The sequence below is a fragment of the Tachyglossus aculeatus genome, chromosome 9 (assembly GCF_015852505.1).
Source record: "Tachyglossus aculeatus isolate mTacAcu1 chromosome 9, mTacAcu1.pri, whole genome shotgun sequence".
Lineage (NCBI taxonomy): Eukaryota > Metazoa > Chordata > Mammalia > Monotremata > Tachyglossidae > Tachyglossus > Tachyglossus aculeatus.
This window is the reverse complement of record NC_052074.1, coordinates 29,804,057-29,823,699: the sequence shown is the minus strand read 5'-3', so window position 1 is coordinate 29,823,699 and position 19,643 is coordinate 29,804,057. Positions and strand designations below refer to the sequence as shown.

Genomic DNA, 19,643 nt, shown 5'->3' with positions numbered 1-19,643 from the left:
CTTAGAGGGTACAGATACAAGTGAGAGGGCATTGCAGAAGGGAGAGGGGGAAGTGAGGGTTTAGTCAGGGAAGGCCTCTTGCAGGAGAGGTGATTCTTATAAGGCTTTAAAAGTCTGAAGAGTGGTTCTGGGCCAGAGGGAGGACATGGACAAAGCATTGGCAGTAAAACAGAGGAAACTGAGGTACCGTGAGTTGGGTGGCATTCGAGGAGTGAAGTGTGCATACTAGAGTATAGTAGGAAATCAGCCAAGCGAGGTAGGAGGGCGAGCTGATTGAGTGCCTTAAAGCCAATGGTAAGGAGTTTTGGCTTTACGTATTGCTTTATTCATTCAGTCGTATTTATTGAGCTCTCACTGTGTGCAGAGCACTGTACCAAGCGCTTGGGAAGTACAAGTTGGCAACATATAGAGACGGTCCCTACCCAACAGCGGGCTCACAGTCTAGAAGGGGGAGACAGACAAACAAAACAAAACATGTAGACAGGTGAAATAATGATGGCATTTGTTAAGCACTTACTATGTGCCAAGCACTGTTCTAAGCACTGGGGAGGATACAAGGTAATCAGGTTGCCCCACATTGGGCTCACAGTCTTAATCCCCATTTTACAGATGAGGTAACTGAAGCCCAGAGAAGTGAAGTGACTTGCCCAAAGTCACACAGCTGACAAGTGGCAGAGCCGGGATTAGAACCCATGACCTCTGGCTCCCAAGCCCGGGCTCTTTCCACTGAACCACGCTACTTCTATGCTGTTGAGCACTTACTGTATGCAGAGCACTATACCAAGCTCTTGGGAAGTACAAGTCGGCAACATATGGAGACGGTCCCTACCCAACAACGGGCTCACAGTCTAGAAGGGGGAGACGCACACTGTACCCTCCCAAGGTTTAGTATAGTGCTCTGCACGCATTAAGTGCTATATAAGCACCATTGATTAATTGGAAAAATAAGTGTAATTAAAAGCGTGGCTCAGTGGAAAGAGCACAGGCTTTGGAGTCAGAGGTCATGGGTTCAGATCCTGGCTCTGCCAATTGTCAGCTGTGTGACTTTGGGCAACTCCCTTAACTTCTCTGGGCCTCAGTTCCCTCATCTGTAAAGTGGGGATTAAGACTGTGAGCCCCACGTGGGGCAGCCTGATCACCTTGTATCACCCCAGCGCTTAGAACAGTGCATTGCACATAGTAAGTGCTTAACAAATACCATCATTATTATTATTAAAACAAGCCTGCAGTTCCCAACCCCCTTCTTCCCACCATGGCGAATGTGTTAGTGGCTCATGCCCCTCCCCAAATGGATGCACGGAAGAGGAGTTCCTTTTGTCATCACCCGGATGAACGTGGTCTTTATTTTTCTGACCGCCCCAGTTCAACTTTGTGTACCTGATTCCTCTGGGGAAAATGAACTGTAGCAGTTAATCTGCGACACGGCCAACATTTTCAAAGCAGAATCCAAACAGACAGGCGTTTCTAATGAATGAACATGACAGATAATCGGGGAAGAGGGGCCCCCCACCTCCAATTAGACGGGGCCCAGCCATGGGGGTGATTTTTAGAGAAGCCAACGGGTTTGTCTCCCAGAAATGACCGGCCGGCTTGTTGCAACAGATTCGGAGTGTTAGACCTGAGCGAGGGTGGGTTTTGTAGGCTGTCATTCAAAGTCCTTGTGCAGGTTGTCACAATTTCAGGTGACTTTCCGGCAGGCTCTCTGGTTAGGGCCAGTAGTAAGACTTGTTACCTTTCTCCGGGTGAGGAGTTTTGAAAGCAACCTTAGTGCTTCAAATTCCATGCCGCGGCATCGTCCCCCAGGCCCGTCAAATTTTTATTATTTATAATACTACTAATAATAATGATTACGATGGTATTAGGTAAGCACTTACCATGTGTCAAGCACTGGGGTAGATACAAGCTAATCAGGTTGGACTCAGTCCCTGGCCCACGTGGGGCTCACAGTTTAATCCCTATTTTATGGATGAGGTCACTGAGGCACAGAGAAATGAAGTGAGTTGCCCAGGGTCACACAACAGACAAGTGGTAGAGCTGGGATTTAGAACCCATGTCCTTTTTTGACTCCCGGATTCGTGCTCTATCCATCACGCCATGCTCCCTTCACGGATTCTTCTGCCACTTGCCTGCTGGGTGATGTTGGGCAAGTCACTTAATTTCTCTGGGCCTCAGCTACTTCACCTGCAAAATGGGGATTAAGAGGGAGATATGGACTGTGTCCAACCTGATTAGCTTGTATCAATAATTGGCGGTATTTATTGAGCACTTACTGTGGGCGGTGTACTGTAGTAAGCACTTGGAAGAAGAAAATGTAAGAGTTGGTATTCACGTTCTCTTCCCACAGTGAGCTTAAACAGTCTAGAAGGACTGAGTGTACCTCAGTGCTTAGTACAGTGCCTGGTACATAGCAAGCACTTAACAAATTTATGATATAATATATATCATATATTTTATAACATATAAATTTATGAACAAATTTATGATATAACAAATATGATTAACAAATTTATCATATGCTGTCAAGTTTCCTCCGACCCATAGCGAAGCCATGGACACATCTGTCCCCGAAAGCCCCACTTCCATCTGTACTCAGTGTGGGAGAGTATCCATAGAGTTTTTCTGGTAAAAAATAAGGAAGTGATTTACCATTGCCTCCTTCCTCTCAGTAAGCTTGAGTCTCTGCCCTTGACTCTCTCCCATCTCAACAAATACCATAAAAAACCTCCTTATTAAATTCAACCAGCAGCTCCTTTTTTAATGGAGTTTAAGTGCCTACTATGTGCCAAGCACTATACTAGGCCCTGGGGTAGATGCAAGATAATCAGATTGGACACAGTCCCAGTCCCAAATAGAGCTCACAGGCTTAATCCCCATTTTGGTGTCCTTTTACCATTTTGGTTTTGAACTCAAAGCTTGAGCGTGACCCCATCCACAAAGCCCTCCCTCATTAACCCCCTCAATCCTATAGTTTCCCAGTCCGAGGCATTACCCTTTCCTCCCTTCCCAGCTAAGTTTTGTAACTGTGGTTTCCCTTGCAACTCTTTTATGTATTTGTACATGTTTTTGGTGATATTTTTTCTGTTTGCCCAACTCATCCCCCCTCATCTCTTAAAAGCTACTAGAGGGTGGGAGTCCTGTTCCCCGCCGACCTAGGGTGGTTCTTTTGGATCTGCACTCAAGGAACTGAATGTTGAACGGTTCTGCTTGCTCCCAGATGAATACAAGAGTAAAGTAGCCTGCGAAAATGACAAGCTGAGATTGAGTTGCAAGAGGAGCATGGTGATCGCCATCTACTCGGCTGTCTTTGGCAGAACCCAAGGAGGTAGCCTGGAGTGCCCCTATCAGAATCTGGCCATGCCCACGATAGGTAAGTTCTGCCTCTAACCCTGTCTTTTAAAGCCCTGTCTCACTCTGCATGGGCAACGGTACAATCAATTAATGGTATTTATTTATTCATTCATTCGATCATATTTAGTGAGAGCTTACCATATGCAAAGCACTGTACTGAGCACTTGGGAGAGCACAACACAACAATAAACAGACGTGTATCCTACCCACAATGAGCTTACAGGCTAGAAAGGGAGACAGACATTACTATAAATTACAGATCTGGAGGTAAGTGCTGTTCGGCTGGTGGGGGGGTACAGGCCGTAAGGGTGATGCAGAAGCGAGTGGGAGAAAAGGAAAGGGGGGCTGAGTTAGAGAAGACATCTTGGAGGAGGTGGGCCTTCAATAAGACTTTGAAGGGAGGGAGAGTAATCGTCTGTTGGATGTGAGGAAGGAGGGCGTCCCAAGCTAGAGGCAGGACATGGTTGAGGGGTTGGGGGTGAGATAGATAAGATCAAGGTATAGTGAGAAGATTGGCCTAGAAGAGCAAAATAGGTGGGCTGGTTTTAGTAGGAGAGTAGAGAGGTGTGAGGTAGGAGAGGACAAGGGGATTGGGTGCTTTAAAGCCAGCGGTGAGGAGTTTCTGTTGGATGTGGAACTGGAGGTTCTTGAGGATTTGGGAAAAGTGGACTGAACGTTTTTGTGAAATGTTTTATTTAAAGATAAAGAATGAGACCAAGTATTAAAGAATCACTGTGTGTTCAAGGATGGTAGCAAGCTAGGAGGGTTAGGGAGCAGTAGGGAAACTGTCCATTTGCCAGTTTTTGAGTTGGCTTGTTGACTCACTGGAGTCACTCTGTGCAGGGGTCGGAATGGAAGAACCCTGGCTCGTGCTCTTAATTGGTTTCACGAAAACAGAGTGGTAAGCAAAAGAATACCAAGCCAACTGTAATTTGCAGTGGAAGTAATATAAAGCGTGTGAATCCCTTCCCAAAAATTGACCGAAACAATATACATCAATAGTAATGATTGAGTACCAGAAGCAATGTGGTCTAGAGCTTAGAACAGTGCTCAGCGCTTAGAACAGTGCTTTGCACATAGTAAGCGCTTAATAAATGCCATTATTATTATTATTATTAGTGGATAATAATAATAATGGTATTTTTAAGTAATTACTATGTGCCAAGCACTGACGGGCCTGGGAGTCAGAAGGTCATGGGTTCTAATCCCAGCTTCGCTACTTGCCTGCTGTGTGACCTTGGGCAAGTCTCTTCACTTCTCTGGGCCTCAGTTACCTCACCTGTAAAATGGAGATTGAGACTGTGAGTCCCCCTCCCCTGCCATAGGACAGGGACTGTGTCCAACTCAATTTGCTTGTGTCCACGCCAACGCTTAGTACAGTGCCTCACACAAAGTAAGCACGTAACATACACCATCATTATTATTACTAGCGGAAAGAGCACGGGTCTGGGAGTTGGAGGACTTGGGTTCTGTTCTCGACTCCACCACTGCCTGCTGTGTAACCTCGGGTAAGTCACTTAACTTCTCTGTGCCTCAGTTACCTCATCTGTAAAATGGGGATTAAGACTGTGAGCCCCATGTGGGACAGGGACTGTGTCTACTTGCTTGTATCTACCCCAGCACTTAGTACAATGCCTGGCATAAAATGCTTAACAAATACTACAATTAGTATTATTATTACTGTTCAGAGCAATCACATTTCCTGTGTGCTTACTGCATGCAGAGCACTATAATAAGCATTTGAAAGAGTACAATATGCCAGAATTGGTATATACATTCCCTGCCCACAAGCAACATAGAGTCGAGAGGGGACATTATACTAAACGCTTAGGAGGGTGCAGTAGAGGTAGGAGAGTAATAAACATACATATTTATCACTCTATTTATTTATTTATTTATTTTACTTGTACATATCTATCCTATTTATTTTATTTTGTTAGTATGGTTGGTTTTGTTCTCTGTCTCCCCCTTTTAGACTGTGAGCCCACTTTTGGGTAGGGACTGTCTCTATATGTTGCCAATTTGTACTTCCCAAGCGCTTAGTACAGTGCTCTGCACATAGTAAGCGCTCAATAAATACGATTGACGATGATGATGAGAGCAGTTCTCTCCTTGGAAGCAGGGATAGATGGTCTTCAAATGAAAGAGGTCTGGTGTATCCCTCTGTGAAGGGAAGACAGAAAGTGACTTCCTGCAGTTTTGGAGCTTGAGAGTCACTTTGTAGGTGGGAAGATATTTCTAGCTTTCTAACCGCCAAGACTCTCGTTTCCCGTTCAGTCTCACCTTGGTTTACGGTTCCTTCCTATGGTGCTATAAGTGGAAAGAGAATGATGATGCCCCAGTCACGGGCTTCAGTGACAGGGAGGATTGTGGTGCCGGCAACGGGTGATGGATGGGTTAGGTGACGGAGGAGAGTTAGAAGGGAAGTTGAGCTCAGTTTGTTTCTCAGCAGACTGCTGGTACCTTAAATTAATAATAAATAATTATTTATTTATTTATTTACATTATTTATATTAAATAATAATAAATACGATTGATTGATTAAATTATTTGAGTTCTGGTTTGAGGTCGATGCCTTTTAATAATAATAATAATAATAATAATGATGGTATTTGTTAAACGCTTACTATTTGCAAATCAATCAATCAATCGTATTGAGCGCTTACTGTGTGCAGAGCACTGTACTAAGCGCTTGGGAAGTCCAAGTTGGCAACATATAGAGACAGTTCTTACCCAACAGTGGGCTCACAGTCTAAAAGGGGGAGACGGAGAACAAAACCAAACATACTAACAAAATAAAATAAATAGAATAGATATGTACAAGTAAAATACATAAATAAATAGAGTAGTAAATATGTACAAACATATATACGTATATACAGGTGCTGTGGGGAAGGGAAGGAAGTAAGATGGGGGGATGGAGAGGGGGGGCAAGGGGGAGAGGAAGGAAGGGGCTCAGTCTGGGAAGGCCTCCTGGAGGAGGTGAGCTCTCAGTAGGGCCTTGGCGGATGGGCAGAGGGACTGTTCTAAGCGCTGGGGAGGTTACAAGGTCATCAGGTTGTCCCACGGGAGGCCTCACAGTTTTAATCCCCATTTTCCAGATGAGGGAACTGAGGCACAGAGAAGTTAAGTGAGTTGCCCAAAGTCACACAGCTGACAGTTGGCGGAGCGGGGATTTGAGCCCGTGACCTCCGACCCCAAAGCCCGTGCTCTTCCCACTGAGCCACACTGCTTTTAGACAGGAAGAAGTGCAAGACTGCAGATGGGGAGAGAGGTTGGGGCTGGCAAGGTGGATCTAGGAGTCATCCCTATTGCTGAGGGGATAAGAGTGGATGAGCTCCCTAAGGGAGGGAATATAAGTAGAGCCTTGAGGGGCACCCACAGTTTGGGGGTGAGGGCTGGATGAGGAGCCAGAGAAAGAGACCGATAGAAGGACCAGGGAGGTGGGAGGAAAATCCGAGGAGAACCGTGTTGATGAAACACTGATTAGATAGCATTTTCAGAAGGAGGGAGAGGTCCACAGTGTCAAAGCAGGCTAACAGGTAGAGGAGAATTAGGATTGCGTAGAGACCATTACCTCTCTCAGGGTCGCATCTGGAAAGTTTCGTGTCTCAGTGGAAAGAGCCTGGGCTTTGGAGTCAGAGGTCAGGGGTTCAAATCCCAGCTCCGCCAACTGTCAGCTGTGTGACTTTGGGCAACTCACTTAACTTCTCTGTGACCTCATCTGTAAAATGGAGATTAAGACTGTGAGCCCCCTGTGGGACAACCTGATCACCTTGCAACCTCCCCAGCACTTAGAACAGGGCTTTGCACATAGTAAACACTTAATAAATGCCATCACCATTATGAGAGAAGCGGCGTGGCTCAGTGGAAAAAGCACGGGCTTTGGAGTCAGAGGTCATGGGTTCAAAGCCCGGCTCCGCCAGTTGTCAGCTATGTGACTTTGGGCAAGTCACTTCTCTGTGCCTCAGTTACCTCATCTGGAAAATGAGGATGAAGGCTGTGAGCCCCCCGTGGGACAACCTGGTCACCTTGTAACCTCCCCAGTGCTTAGAACAGTGCTTTGCGCATAGTAAGCGTTTAATAAATGCCATCGTTATTATTATTATTACTCTACCAGTCTCGACTACAGGAGGGAGAGTCAAGTAGAGGCATATCCATTCCATTCCTAGCTTGGGCAGTGGTTAGCAAGTGGAAGGCAATCTGCTACAGGTCAAAACTCACCCGTGCTGGGCAGCAGCGGCACGGCAGAGTCGAGGGTGGAAACTTAAGTTGACTGCAAGGAAGGAGGCAGTGCTAAGCCACTTCTGTATTTTTACCAAGAAAACGCTATGGATATATTACCAGAATGATTGCCAGTGGAGGTGGGGTGTTCTGGGAGATATGTGTCCATGGCATCACTATGGGTCAGTGACGACTCGACAGCATAGACAAGATAAGAGACCATTAGATTTGGCAAGGAGAAAGTCATTGGTGACTGACCTTGGAAAGGGTGATCTCAGTAGAGTGAAGGGGGAGGAAATTAGATTGTGATTCAACCGGGTCCTTAACAGGTCCCTTTCCCCTCCCTGCTTCTGGTTATAATGATTGTGGTTTTCGTTAAGTGCTTACTATCTGCCAAGCACAGAGGTAGATGAAAGATAATTACGTCCCTCATGTGGCTCACAATCCAAGTAGGAGAGTTCACAGATATTGAATCCCCATTTACAGCTGAAGAAACTGCGGCGCAGAGAAGTTAAGCGACTTGCCCACGGTCACACTTCAGGCAAGTGGTAGAACCTGAATTAGAACCCAGGTCCTCTGACTCCCAAATCAGTGTTTTGTCCACTGGGCCACGCTGCTTCTCTTCGGTTCACGGAACTGTAAAGCTGATGGGAAGACAGTCAAATTTAACTTCCCTGTTGGGGAGGGAAGGCCAAACTAGAGTCACCCAACCTTCTTCTCAGTCAGCCCTGTTTGTGGTGGATTCACGGAGAAATAATCCCCAGCTTCTCTCCAGTAATTGTTGTTTTGTCAGTAAACTGTGGGTTGCCGTCCTCCACAGACTCTAAGCTTGTTGAGGGCTGGGATTGTGTCTCATACATGTAGAAACTGTGCCAGCACCTAGCTCAGTAGGCATCCAGTACGTGACTATGATGTAGATCAATCAGTGGTATTTACCGAGTGCTTACTGTGTGCAGAACACTGTGTTAAGCGCTTGGGAGAGTACAGTGGAACAGAGTTGGAAGACACGTTCCTTGACCACCTGGGGAAGGTGGCAGGAAGGTAATCTGGAACTCAGGTGCTGGGTTTATTTCCCCAATCCTGAGCTTAACCTGTCCCTTCCCCCTTTAAAGTGGTTCAGTATGGGGGCAGGACCGGATTGACTGACTATATACATCAGGACTTCTTTCAGAATGTACATATATCTAAGGATTATTTAGGATATTTCAGCCCTTTTCATTCTGCTGGTTGATTTGTGCGCCGTGTGAATAGGTTTATAGGTTTGGGAACAAGAGGAAAGGGTTTGGGAAAGTTGCTGGAGGTGGGCTGGTCGCAGTGAAGCCTTGCATCTGTAGACTGAAGAACTGTGAAAAGAAAGGGCATTGAAATGTCATGGGAAAGAGCCGGGGTGAGGTGAGGGGGACGGCGGAGGGAGGCTGGTGGCTTATTGATAGTTGACTTTTAGAGGAGCCCAAAGGAGTGTGACTGCATTTGCTGCGGTCTTAATGCTGTTCCAAGACCGTTTTATTATTATTCATGTTCCTTTTGCCACAGACTGTCTTTGGCAGGGGCCAGGGGTGGAGGGATGGAGTTACGATTTGAAAACAGCAGAACATTTGATTTAATAGAATGATTTAAACATTCCATTAAAGCAGATACGATGTCGCATTACTGTTACAGAATCTACGAAGGGCAACTCTAGAATGGATCATTGTGGGCAGGGAATGTTTCTGTTATATTGTACTCTCCCGAGCGCTTAGTACAGTGCTATGCATAGCATGACTTAGGGGAAAGATCATGGGCTTGGAAATCCCGGCTCCACCGCTAGTCAGCTGTGTGACTTTGGGCAAGTCACTTAACTTCTCTGTGCCTCAGTTACCTTATCTGTAAAATGGGGATTAAGACTGTGAGCTCTACGTGGGACAACCTGATCACCTTGTATCCCCCTCAGCACTTAGAACAGTGCTTCGCACATAGTAAGCACTTAACAAATACCATGATTATTATTATTATTATGTGCTTGTATCCACCCCAGCACTTAGTACAGTGCCTGGCACCTAGTAAGCACTTAACAGATCAGGTTGTCTTAGGCCGATATGATGGCACACTCTCCCTGGGGGATTGAACCCTTAAGAGGCAGACTCCAAACTGTCACCAAAATGAATCCCGTCCAAGGGTTGGGATGTTTGGGAACGGTTCCTTCGCTCTCCACCCAGCTGGGCTTCGTGGACCACTGGTGTTTGATCATTTTCCTTCCAGAAAGTTGGGCTAGCGGATGGTTTTTTTTGAAGGAGGCGCTCGGAAAGCTTGGTATTGTGGGCTTATTTAGAGAGGAAATGCATCTCAGACTCGAAGCCTTCTTTGTGACTGGCAGCTGATGATAAATAAGTACGAGCCCGTGATGGTTAAACCCTGAAGGGGAAATGTCGGCTCCCATGCAGCACTGTGGCCCTGCATATGCTTTTTGTCGTCTCCACCATTATCTGGAATCATAATAAACAGAAAGTGGAGTTGGAGAGTGATTAAAGAGGAAGATGATGAGGTAATTAATCTTGAACTGTGCAGCCTGTGCATGCAGTTATCTATTATCTCCATTAAAGGGTTTCTATTTTAATCCTTTCTAAGTACGGAATTCCATCATTGCCATTTCTCTGCCAACTGGGGCTTTGGCTGTGAGCCAGGTTGCTTTTCTCCTGAGAGAATCTCACCCTGTCCTACCCTCAGAAGAGTGGTCTAGTGCAAAAAGCGCAGGGCAGACCTGGGTTTGGATCCTACGAGGAGCAGTGGGTAGAGCATGACCTGGAAGTTCGAAGGACCCTGGTTTCAATTCTGGCTCTGCCACTTGCCTGCTTGGGCAAGTCACTTAAATTCTCTTGCCTCATCTGTTAAATGGAGATCAGGTCTGTGAGCCCAATGGCCAACATGGACTATGTCCAACCCGATTAGCTTATATCTACCCCATAGCTTATTACAGTGCCTGCCACATATAATGTGCTTAACAAATTCCATTAAAAAAAATCCTGGCTCTTTTCCCTGGCCTGTTGGGTGATGGTGGGTCTCAGTTTTCTCATCTGCAAAATGGGGATAACACCTGCCTTTCTCTCCTTCCAGGACTTTTGTGAGGCAAAATGAGAAACTTGAAGCATTTTGGAAAATCTAAAGCCCTGTTTAGCGTCAAAGTATTCTTAATATTTTCCCCTGCTGGGATATGGGCGGGAGTCAAGATGGCAGCTCCATTTCTTGCCTCCAGCTCTGAAAACAGTGCCTGCTAATTCTGAATCCTCTCTCTCATGTTTGGTCAGTGGAATGGTGCTGGTACTGAATGTGGTCATGTCAACCAATGGGAAATGTCTTTTTTTTAATGTATTTGCTAAGTGCTTACTATGTGCTAGGCACTGTTATAAGACCCCTTTCAGGGTTGCACCTGGAGAATTTCTGGTACTCTACCAGTCTCGGCTACAGGAGGGAGAGTCAAGCAGAGGCCTATCCATTCCATTCTTAGCTTGGACAGTGGCTAACGAGTGGAAGGCAATCTGCTGCACGTCAAAACTCACCCATGCTGGGCTGCAGCGGCATGGGAGAGTCAAGAGCGTAGACTCAAGTTTACTGCGCAGAAGGCAGCATTGGTAAACTACTTTCATATTTTTACCAAGAAAACTCTATGGATACACGGCCAGAACGATTGCAGATGGAGAGTGGGATGTTCTGGGAGAGTTGTGTCCATGGTGGCCCAATTGGTCAGAAATGACTTGATGGCATAAGACAAGACTGTTCTAAGCACCGGAGTAGATACAAGCTATTCAGGTTGGACACAGTTCAGTTTCCACATGGGGCTCCTTGTCCTAATCCTCATTTTACAGATGAGGTAACTGAAGCACCGAGAAGGAAAGTGATTTGCCCAAGATCACACAGCAGACAAATGGTTGAATAGAATTAAAACCCAGGCCTCCTGCTTCGCAGGCCCAGGCTCTTTCCACTAGGCCACACTTTCCAGCAGGCCACATTGCTTCCATGCTGCTTCCCTATTGTTTGGGTCATTGTTCAGAAACGGGTGCTTAGCTCCCAGTGGAGCGGGAGACATCCTGTGAAAGTTGATAACTACAAATTACTTTATTTTGTCTACATTCACATTTGGGATTCATTTTCATTATGGCCTTTCTAAAACTTCAAGGAAACTTCTTTCCTTGAATTGTTTAAGGTATGGAAAACCATCTATGTTGAGATCTAGAAGCATAATAAAACCACACGCTCAATTGTACCTATTTTTTCTTTAAAAATAAATGCTGGAAGTTGTCTTCTAAATATAAAATCATTTGGGAAGTTTTAGCAATGAGCATTTTTGGTTGAACACTATGTCATAATGGGTCAAATAGATGAATGCCTATAAACTGTGGAGTGGCTAAATGTAATCAAGCAGGCACTGGTCTTTACTAATAGGTTAGTAAGACTTAAAATGGACTCAAACTGTGCTGTGTAAAGAATGAGCCTGTTGCTGACTATAATCAAGGCAAATGTCAAAGTGTTTCATGGGCAGCCGCAGTTCTGACTCTTGGGGAGTTTGTGTCATGGAAAATATTGATAACAGCAAAAACGTAGCAGCGAATTTCCATTACTGAGAAGGAAAAAAAAAGCTTCTGTGGCATCAAAGAGAAGCAGCGTGGCTAAGTGGAAAGAGCCCGGGCTTTGGAGTCAGAGGTCATGGGTTCGAATCCTGGCTCCATCACATGTCTGCTGTGTGAGCTTGGGCAAGTCACTTAACTTCTCTGAGCCTGTTACCTCATCTGTAAAATGGTGATTAAGAACGTGAGCCCCACGTGGGACAACTTTGTTTTGACAAGTACAAGTTGGCAACATATAGAGACAGTCCTTACCCAACAGTGGGCTCACAGTCTAGAAGGGGGAGATAGACAACAAAACAAAACATATTAACAAAATAAAATAAATAGAATAGATATGTACAAGTAAAATAAATGTCCCTGGGGTTCCCCTCTGTGGACTGGACAGGAATATAATCATTACAATGTGAGGGGAAAGAAGCAGCCCAACTCGTAGATAATAATAATAAAAATTGTATTAAAAATTGTATTGTAAAAATTGTATTGTTAAGCCCTTACTGTGTGCCAAGCACTGTAGTAAGCACTTCTAAGTGCTTAGTACAGTGATCTGCACACAGTAAGTGCTCAATGAATACCATTGGTTGAAGCAGCATAATGGACAGAACATGCCGGGCCATGCAAGAATAGCAGTGTTCTTGGAATGGTTCCACTGGTGAATCAGAAAACTTATTGACATTGGAAGTTTTGTATATCTGTTCAGTAATAATTATTATGGTATCTAAGTGCTTGCTACATGTCAAGCACTGTTGTAAACACTGAGGTAGATACAAATTGATCAGGTCGGTCACAGTCCCTGTCCCCCTTAGGGCTCACAGTTTAAGTAAGAGGGAGAACAGATATTATCATTTTACAGTTGAGGAAACTGAGGCATGGAGCAGTGAGGTGACTTGCCCAAGGTCATGCAGCAAGCAGTTGGTAGAGCTGAGATTAGGACTCAGGTCCTTCTGGCTCTTAGGTCTGTGCTCTATCCTCCAGGCCATGTTCTGTTCAGTGCTTTGACTGTATTCCAGGAGTTCCAGATTTTCCTTCTGAAGTAACTGTACCATTTGGGTAAGTTTGGGGCTGACTTGAAAGCAGCACAATTGTTTGACGCAGTCCGGCCTAGAGGAAAGAGAATGGGAATGGAGTTAGGAAACCCAGATTGGAGTCCCACCTCCACAGGCTTGAGCAAGACCCTAAATCTCTCCGACCTCCAGTTTCCTCGTCTGTAAAATGGTATAAAGATAAATTGTGAATCCCATGTGCAGTGGGCTTCTCCTAATCTTTTCCCTCCCATAGTGCTTAATGCATAGCAAGTGCTTAATAAATGCCGAACAATACTATCTAAAAGCGATGAAGTGCCATTTCCAGAGTGCTGTGCCTTGAAGAAAAATCCCTGCAATTTTCAAGGGCTCGAAAATGTTCTCTCCAGCCTTCTCTTTAGTGTGTTCCAGATACTTTATCAAGACCAGATAACTGGGCATTACAGCAGCTTGATGCTAAACTGGACGGTGATCCTTTTAATCCCCTTCACTTTCAAGGGGTTTAAGAGAAACTGGCCCCTGTTTGAGTTGGAGGTGGGTCTGGGAAGTAGTGATGATAGTCTTCATTAAGTGCTTATTGTGTTAAGAAGCCTTATATAGGTGGGAATTATACATGGTCCCTGGCACTCAGTGGATTTACAGTAAAAAAAAAACATCAAGGAGGGAGAGGACACTAAGGAGAGATAAGATAACATCAAGTGAAGCAGAATGGCCAACAGAAAGTGCACAGGCCTGGGAATCTGAAGGACCTGGGTTCTAATCTCAGCTCTGCCACTTGTCTTGCCTGGGAGTCAGAGAACCTAGATTCTCACCCTGACTCCGCCACCTGTCTGATCTGTGAGTTTGGCCCTCTCATGTAGCTTCCCAGTGCCTTAGTTTCCTCGTCTGCAAAATGGGAAATCAATACCTGGTCCCTCTTGCTGGTGGCTGGCTCTCCTAGGCCCTCACTGAAACTATTAATAATAATAATGATGATAGCATTTATTAAGCGCTTATTATGCGCAAAGCACCATTCTAAGCGCTGGGAAGGTTACAAGGTGATGAGGTTGTCTCACGGGAGGGCTCGCAGTCTCAATCCCCATTTTACAGATGAAGGAACTGAGGCTCAGAGAAGTTAAGTGAGTTGCCCACAGTCACACAGCTGACAGTTGGTGGAGCCGGGATTTGAACCCGTGACCTCTGACTCCAAAGCCCGTGCTCTTGCCACTGAGCCACGCTGATTCTCTGTCCCCCAAACTCCCTCTCCACCCCTATCAGAGAGTTCACAACTCTCCACATGTCCAAAGCCCTCCTAAAGTCCCACCTTCTCCAACAATCAATCTTATTAGGTGCTTGCTCTGTGAAGAGCACTGTGCCAAGCATTTGAGAGAGTACGATAAAACCAAGCTGGTAGCCACATCTCCTGGCCGGGATTAGAACCCAGATCCTCCTGATTCCCGGGTCCATGCTCTATCCACTAGGCCACACTGCTTCTCACAAGCGCTTAGTACAGGGCTCTGCATACAACTGACCGAATCTGTGCCTGTTCTCTCTCTCTCTCTCTCTCTGGCACAGAGTGCCAGTCCACGTCCGCGCTCCAGCTCATGACTCGACGCTGCCACGGGAGAAGAAGCTGCAGTGTGTACGCCAGCACGTACGAGTTCGGAGACCCGTGTTACCCGGGAATCCGCAAGCACCTCAACGTGATCTACACGTGCGGTAAGTCCAGAGCGCTCTCGCGGGCGGAGGTATCGGAATCAGCGGGTCGGTGGATCATTCTGATGGCCTCTTGACTTGACCTGGTGGTTGGGAGGGAGAAAAAGGAGAAGGCTCTATGACTGTGTTTAGGGGACTGCTGTTTTACTCCCACCTAATAATAATAATGCTGATGGTACTTGTTAAGCGCTTACTATGTGCCAAGCACTGTTCTAAGCACTGGGGTAGTGATTCATTCATTCGATCATATTTAATGAGCGCTTCCTGTGTGCAAAGCGCTGTACTAAGCTCTTGGGAGAGTGCAATACAACAACAAACAGATACGTTCCCTGCCCACAACACATTCACGGTCTAGAGGGGGAAACGGGCATTAATATACAGAAAGAAATAAAAGTATGAATGAATGCGTCTCTAGACTAAAATATCCCAGGGTTGGGCTGGTTCTAACAGTCCCCTCAGGCCCAACCTTGTCTGGATGTTCACTCTTTGGGACTAGGGCAGAATTTGACTGGCCTCTGGACTGAGGTGAACAAAGAAGCGTGAGCTGGGCATTTGGTTGGATGCCCGTCTGCGTGTGAAGGAAAAAGACAGCCCCCAGAATCTCTGGGTCGGAGGCAGAAAATGAACAAACCTATAGAGCGTGTATGTTGAGGGGAATGGTGTGAGGGACCGAGGATTTGCATCACTGAGCAGTGTGTGGAGAGCTTGCCGCGAGAGCATGTTTGGGATTGTTAGGATGAAGTGGTTGGCTAGGCTGCATCTGGTAGAGGAAGCTCTTGAGGTTTGGTGGTCTTACTTACCAGCACCTTCCTTCTCTCCAGTTCCTGTCGTTCTTTGTGTGGGGACATGGAACTGAATGATATCTACATACACGTATATGTCTGAAATAGCTATATATTTTTTGTTGTTGTTGGAGGTAGGATTTTAGTCGGGCTTTAAAGGCGGGGAAAGATTTGGGCTGCCGGAGTCCAGGGCGATGGAAGAGCGCGGGCGGAGGCGGGAGAATTGAGGGAGGTGCAGCTAGAAGGTGGGCTTGGGAGGAGTGAAAAGGGCAAACTGGAGAGGAGCTGGTAAAGAGGGCTCATGTGTAAAAGGGGATAAGTCGGTGAGCAGCCGTGAAGCTGATGGTGATTCATTTTCGCTTGATGTGGAGGGATTATGGGAATAGAAGCCAATTTGGAGGGAGCTGAGGGGAGGGGAGGTGTGAGATGAATATGACGCTTCAAGGAGATTATCCATGCAACAGTGCCTACTACACCCTGGAGGAGTAGTAGTATTTACCCCTTAAGCAGTTCTTATTCACCCCACCTGCAGCACTCTTGTCCATATCCTCATAATCTCTCATTTTCCTTATTGTAATTTATTGTAATGTCTGTCTCCCCTTTCGTGCTGTATGTTCCTTTATGTAGCGATCGTACCTACCAACTCTGTTGTATTATCCTCTCCCAAGAGCTTAGTACATGGTCTGCATACAGTAATTGTGCAATAAATGCCATTGATTGGTTGGTTGATTTGGTATTTGTTAAGCACTTACTATGTTCCAAGCACTGTCAAGTGCTGGGGTTGATACAAGATAATCAGGTTGGAAGAGCACGGGCTGCGAGTCAGAAGGATCTGGGTTCTAATCTTGGCTCCTCCACTTGTCTGCTGTGAGAACTTGGACAAGTCATTGAACTCCTCTGGGCCTCAGTTACCTCATCTGCAAAATGGGGATGAAGACTGTGAGCCCCCATGTAGGACATGGACTGTGTCCAACCTGATTAGCTTATATCTACCCCAGCACTTAAGACATAGTAAGCGCTTATCAAAGACCATAAAAAAAAGCTGGACTCAGTCCCTACTCCACCTGAGGTTCAGAGTAGCAGGGACTACAGACACTAAGTTCCCGATTTACAGGTGAGGAACCTGAGGCACAGATAAGTTGAGTGATTTTCCCAAAGCCACACAGCCACAGCAGGTGACAGAGCCAGAATTAGAACCCAGATCCTCCGACTCTCAAGTCAGTGCTCTTTTCATTAGGCCAGTATCGCTTCTCTGACCAGCCCGAGGTTTCTGATCAGCCTCCAAAAATGGAACCGCCGTTTTCTTCTAGTGCACAAGTGGAGCAGAAACTACTGTTGTTCTTTTAGAAGTAATGCTTGGCTGCCAATGAAATCTTCCCAGATGATTCAAAATAAGGAACACAATGTTGAAAGCCCAGTGTGACATGTTGGTGACACAAGGAACTGTCAGTAAATGGGGCCCAGCCACTGTTCTGACAGATACTTGAATGCGCCCAGGATATATGCTTCTTTGAGTGGCTGTAACATGCAGAATCAGGAATGCATATGGTCTCTTGGTTTCCGGAAAATACTTTTGCAGAGGGGTCTTCGGGGTAGGGTAAAATTCCTCCCGTCAAGTGAATAGAATATGTCACACACACCGACTACATAGCGTTCCACCCCTGTCCAATGTAAGAACTTTCTTCATGCTGAGCCAATAAAAGTTATTCTGGCCTCACCACCAAAAAATCCAGCCCCATTGGCAGTGTTCTTGGGCAAGTCACGACAGCACAAATGGAAATAATAAAGACTCGGGAAAAACGTAATTGGTTTTTGTAAGATTAATCTCAATTTGGATAAAGCGTACTTTCTTAATTCTTCTTCAGTCCAGTTTATCCCCTGAGTAAGTCTGTAAAAATCCCCGAGGTACGCACTAAAAACTACAGTGCAGGCACCTCACGGGGAATCCAGAAATGTGCCCTTGGCTGTTTGATGACTTCCTTCCAGGTATGGACAGTCATGGTGTCGTGGATAAGCGCACGGGACTGGGAGTCAGAAGGTCATGGGTTCTAATCCCAGCTCTGCCACTTGTCTGCTGTGTGGCCTTGGACAAGTCATTTCACTTCTCTGGGCCTCAGGTCCCTCGTCTGTAAAATAAGGATTGAGACCGTGAGCCTCATGGGAGACTGGGACTGTGTCCAACCCGATTTGCTTGTCTCCACCCCAGCACTTAGTACAGTGCCTGGCACATAGTAAGCGCTTAACAAATACCACCATTTTTATTATTTTTACCCCATTGCTGTGGCCAGTCGCTGCTGGTAAGGCATTCCCTACTCCGTCCCTTCATTTGATAAAAATGATATTTATTGACTGCTCACTTTACTGTGGGCAGAGCATTGTACTAAGAGCTTGGGACAGTAGAGTTGGTAGATACACCTCCTGTTCTCAAGGAGCTAACAGTCTACTAGGGGAGACAGTCATTAAAAAAAAGGTGTACCTTCTCCCATCCCAAATCCTGCTGTTTCCAGCGTCTTTCCTGAACCCCAAACTCATCCCGTCACCTTCCTTGCCAGCCCTCCCCCAAGCCCCCTTGTCCAGTGTATTTTTCTTTGCTTGAACTTTAATCAGAGCAACCGGACTTTTGACCAGTTAGGTTTGTGAGGGTCAGTTGTCTATATTTATGGAGCCCCTGCTGTGTGCAGAGCATAGAACTAAATGGGTGGGAGAAAGCATGATCATTACCTTCAAGGAGTCTGCAGCCTAGTGGAAGAGACACACTAAAAGAAATTCCAGATAGGACGAAGAAAAAGGAGGTAAGTACATCAGTTGGTGATGAAATAATAGAGTGGGCACTCTGTGGACACGTCATCGTTAGGGAATATGTCTACCAACTCTGTTTATTGGACGTTCCCAAACAGTACAGTGCTCTGCACAATATAAGCACTCAATAAATACCGTTGATTAATGGATTGAAATGCTAAAGGAGTCTTAATCCCCATTTGACAGATGAGGTAACTGAGGCACAGAGAAGTTAAGTGACTTGCCCAAAGTCACACAGTGCTTAGGTGACACAGTGTTGAAGTGGCCATTGCGGGGATATAACCTGGGGAGATTAGGATTAATTGGAAGGTTCTTCTGGACAAGGTGTGATTTCTGAGGGGCTTGTTTTATGGCCTCAGTTCCTTGGATAAAGACCTTCAGTCCACAGTTCTTCGCACACAGTAAGCACTCAATAAATACGATTGAATGAATTAATTTGGAATGAAGATGGTTGTTCTAGTATTTAACTTTGTAGATTCAGAGAAAATACGTGGAACTATTACCCTCAATCTCCTCTCAGGATTGCACCCGGACAGTTTCCAGGATTCTCCGGTCTCAATCAATCAATCGTATTTATTGAGCGCTTACTGTGTACAGAACACTGTACTAAGCGCTCGGTCTCAGCTACAGGAGGGAGAGTCGAGCAGAGGCCTACCCATTCCATGCTTAGCTTGGGCCGTGGCTAGCGAGTGGAAGGCAATCTGCTACAAGTCAAAACTCTCCTGTGTTGGGCAGCATGGGAGAGGGTCGAGGGCAGAGACTCAAGTTTATTGAACGGAAGGAGGCAGTGATAAACCACTTGCGTATTTTTACCAAGAAAATGCTTTAAATACACCACCAGAATGATTGCAGATGGAGAGTGAGGCGTTCTGGAAAGAGATGTGTCCATGGACCATAAGACAAGACTACCCTCAATAGTAATAATAACAATGGCATTTATTAAGCACTTACCATGTGCAAAGCACTGTACTAAGCGCTGGGGAGGTTACAAGGCGATCAGGTTGTCCCACATGGGGCTCACAGTCTTAATCCCCATTTGACAGATGAGGTAACTGAGGCACAGAGAAGTTGTGACTTGCCCAAAGTCACACAGCTGACAATTGGCGGAGCCGGGATTTGAACCCATGACCTCTGTCTCCAAAGCCCGGGCTCTTTCCACTGAGCCACACTGATTTTCT

The 19,643-nt window shown here is 45.9% G+C and overlaps 1 protein-coding gene and 1 non-coding gene across 2 annotated transcripts in view; both read left to right on the top strand.

Annotated features, from left to right (window-relative positions):
- The window catches only part of LOC119932053 (protein eva-1 homolog C-like), a 196,881-nt gene that overhangs the window by 16,855 nt on the left and 160,383 nt on the right, over positions 1 to 19,643 (top strand). Inside the window, exons 7-8 of the mRNA XM_038750869.1 lie at positions 3,215 to 3,367; positions 14,744 to 14,887. Coding sequence (XP_038606797.1) covers positions 3,215 to 3,367; positions 14,744 to 14,887 — 297 coding nt within the window. The remainder of the gene's footprint in view (positions 1 to 3,214; positions 3,368 to 14,743; positions 14,888 to 19,643) is intronic.
- Positions 10,958 to 11,095, top strand: LOC119932631. Its single transcript, XR_005452376.1, has one exon. It is a non-coding gene; the product is annotated as a small nucleolar RNA SNORA7 (small nucleolar RNA).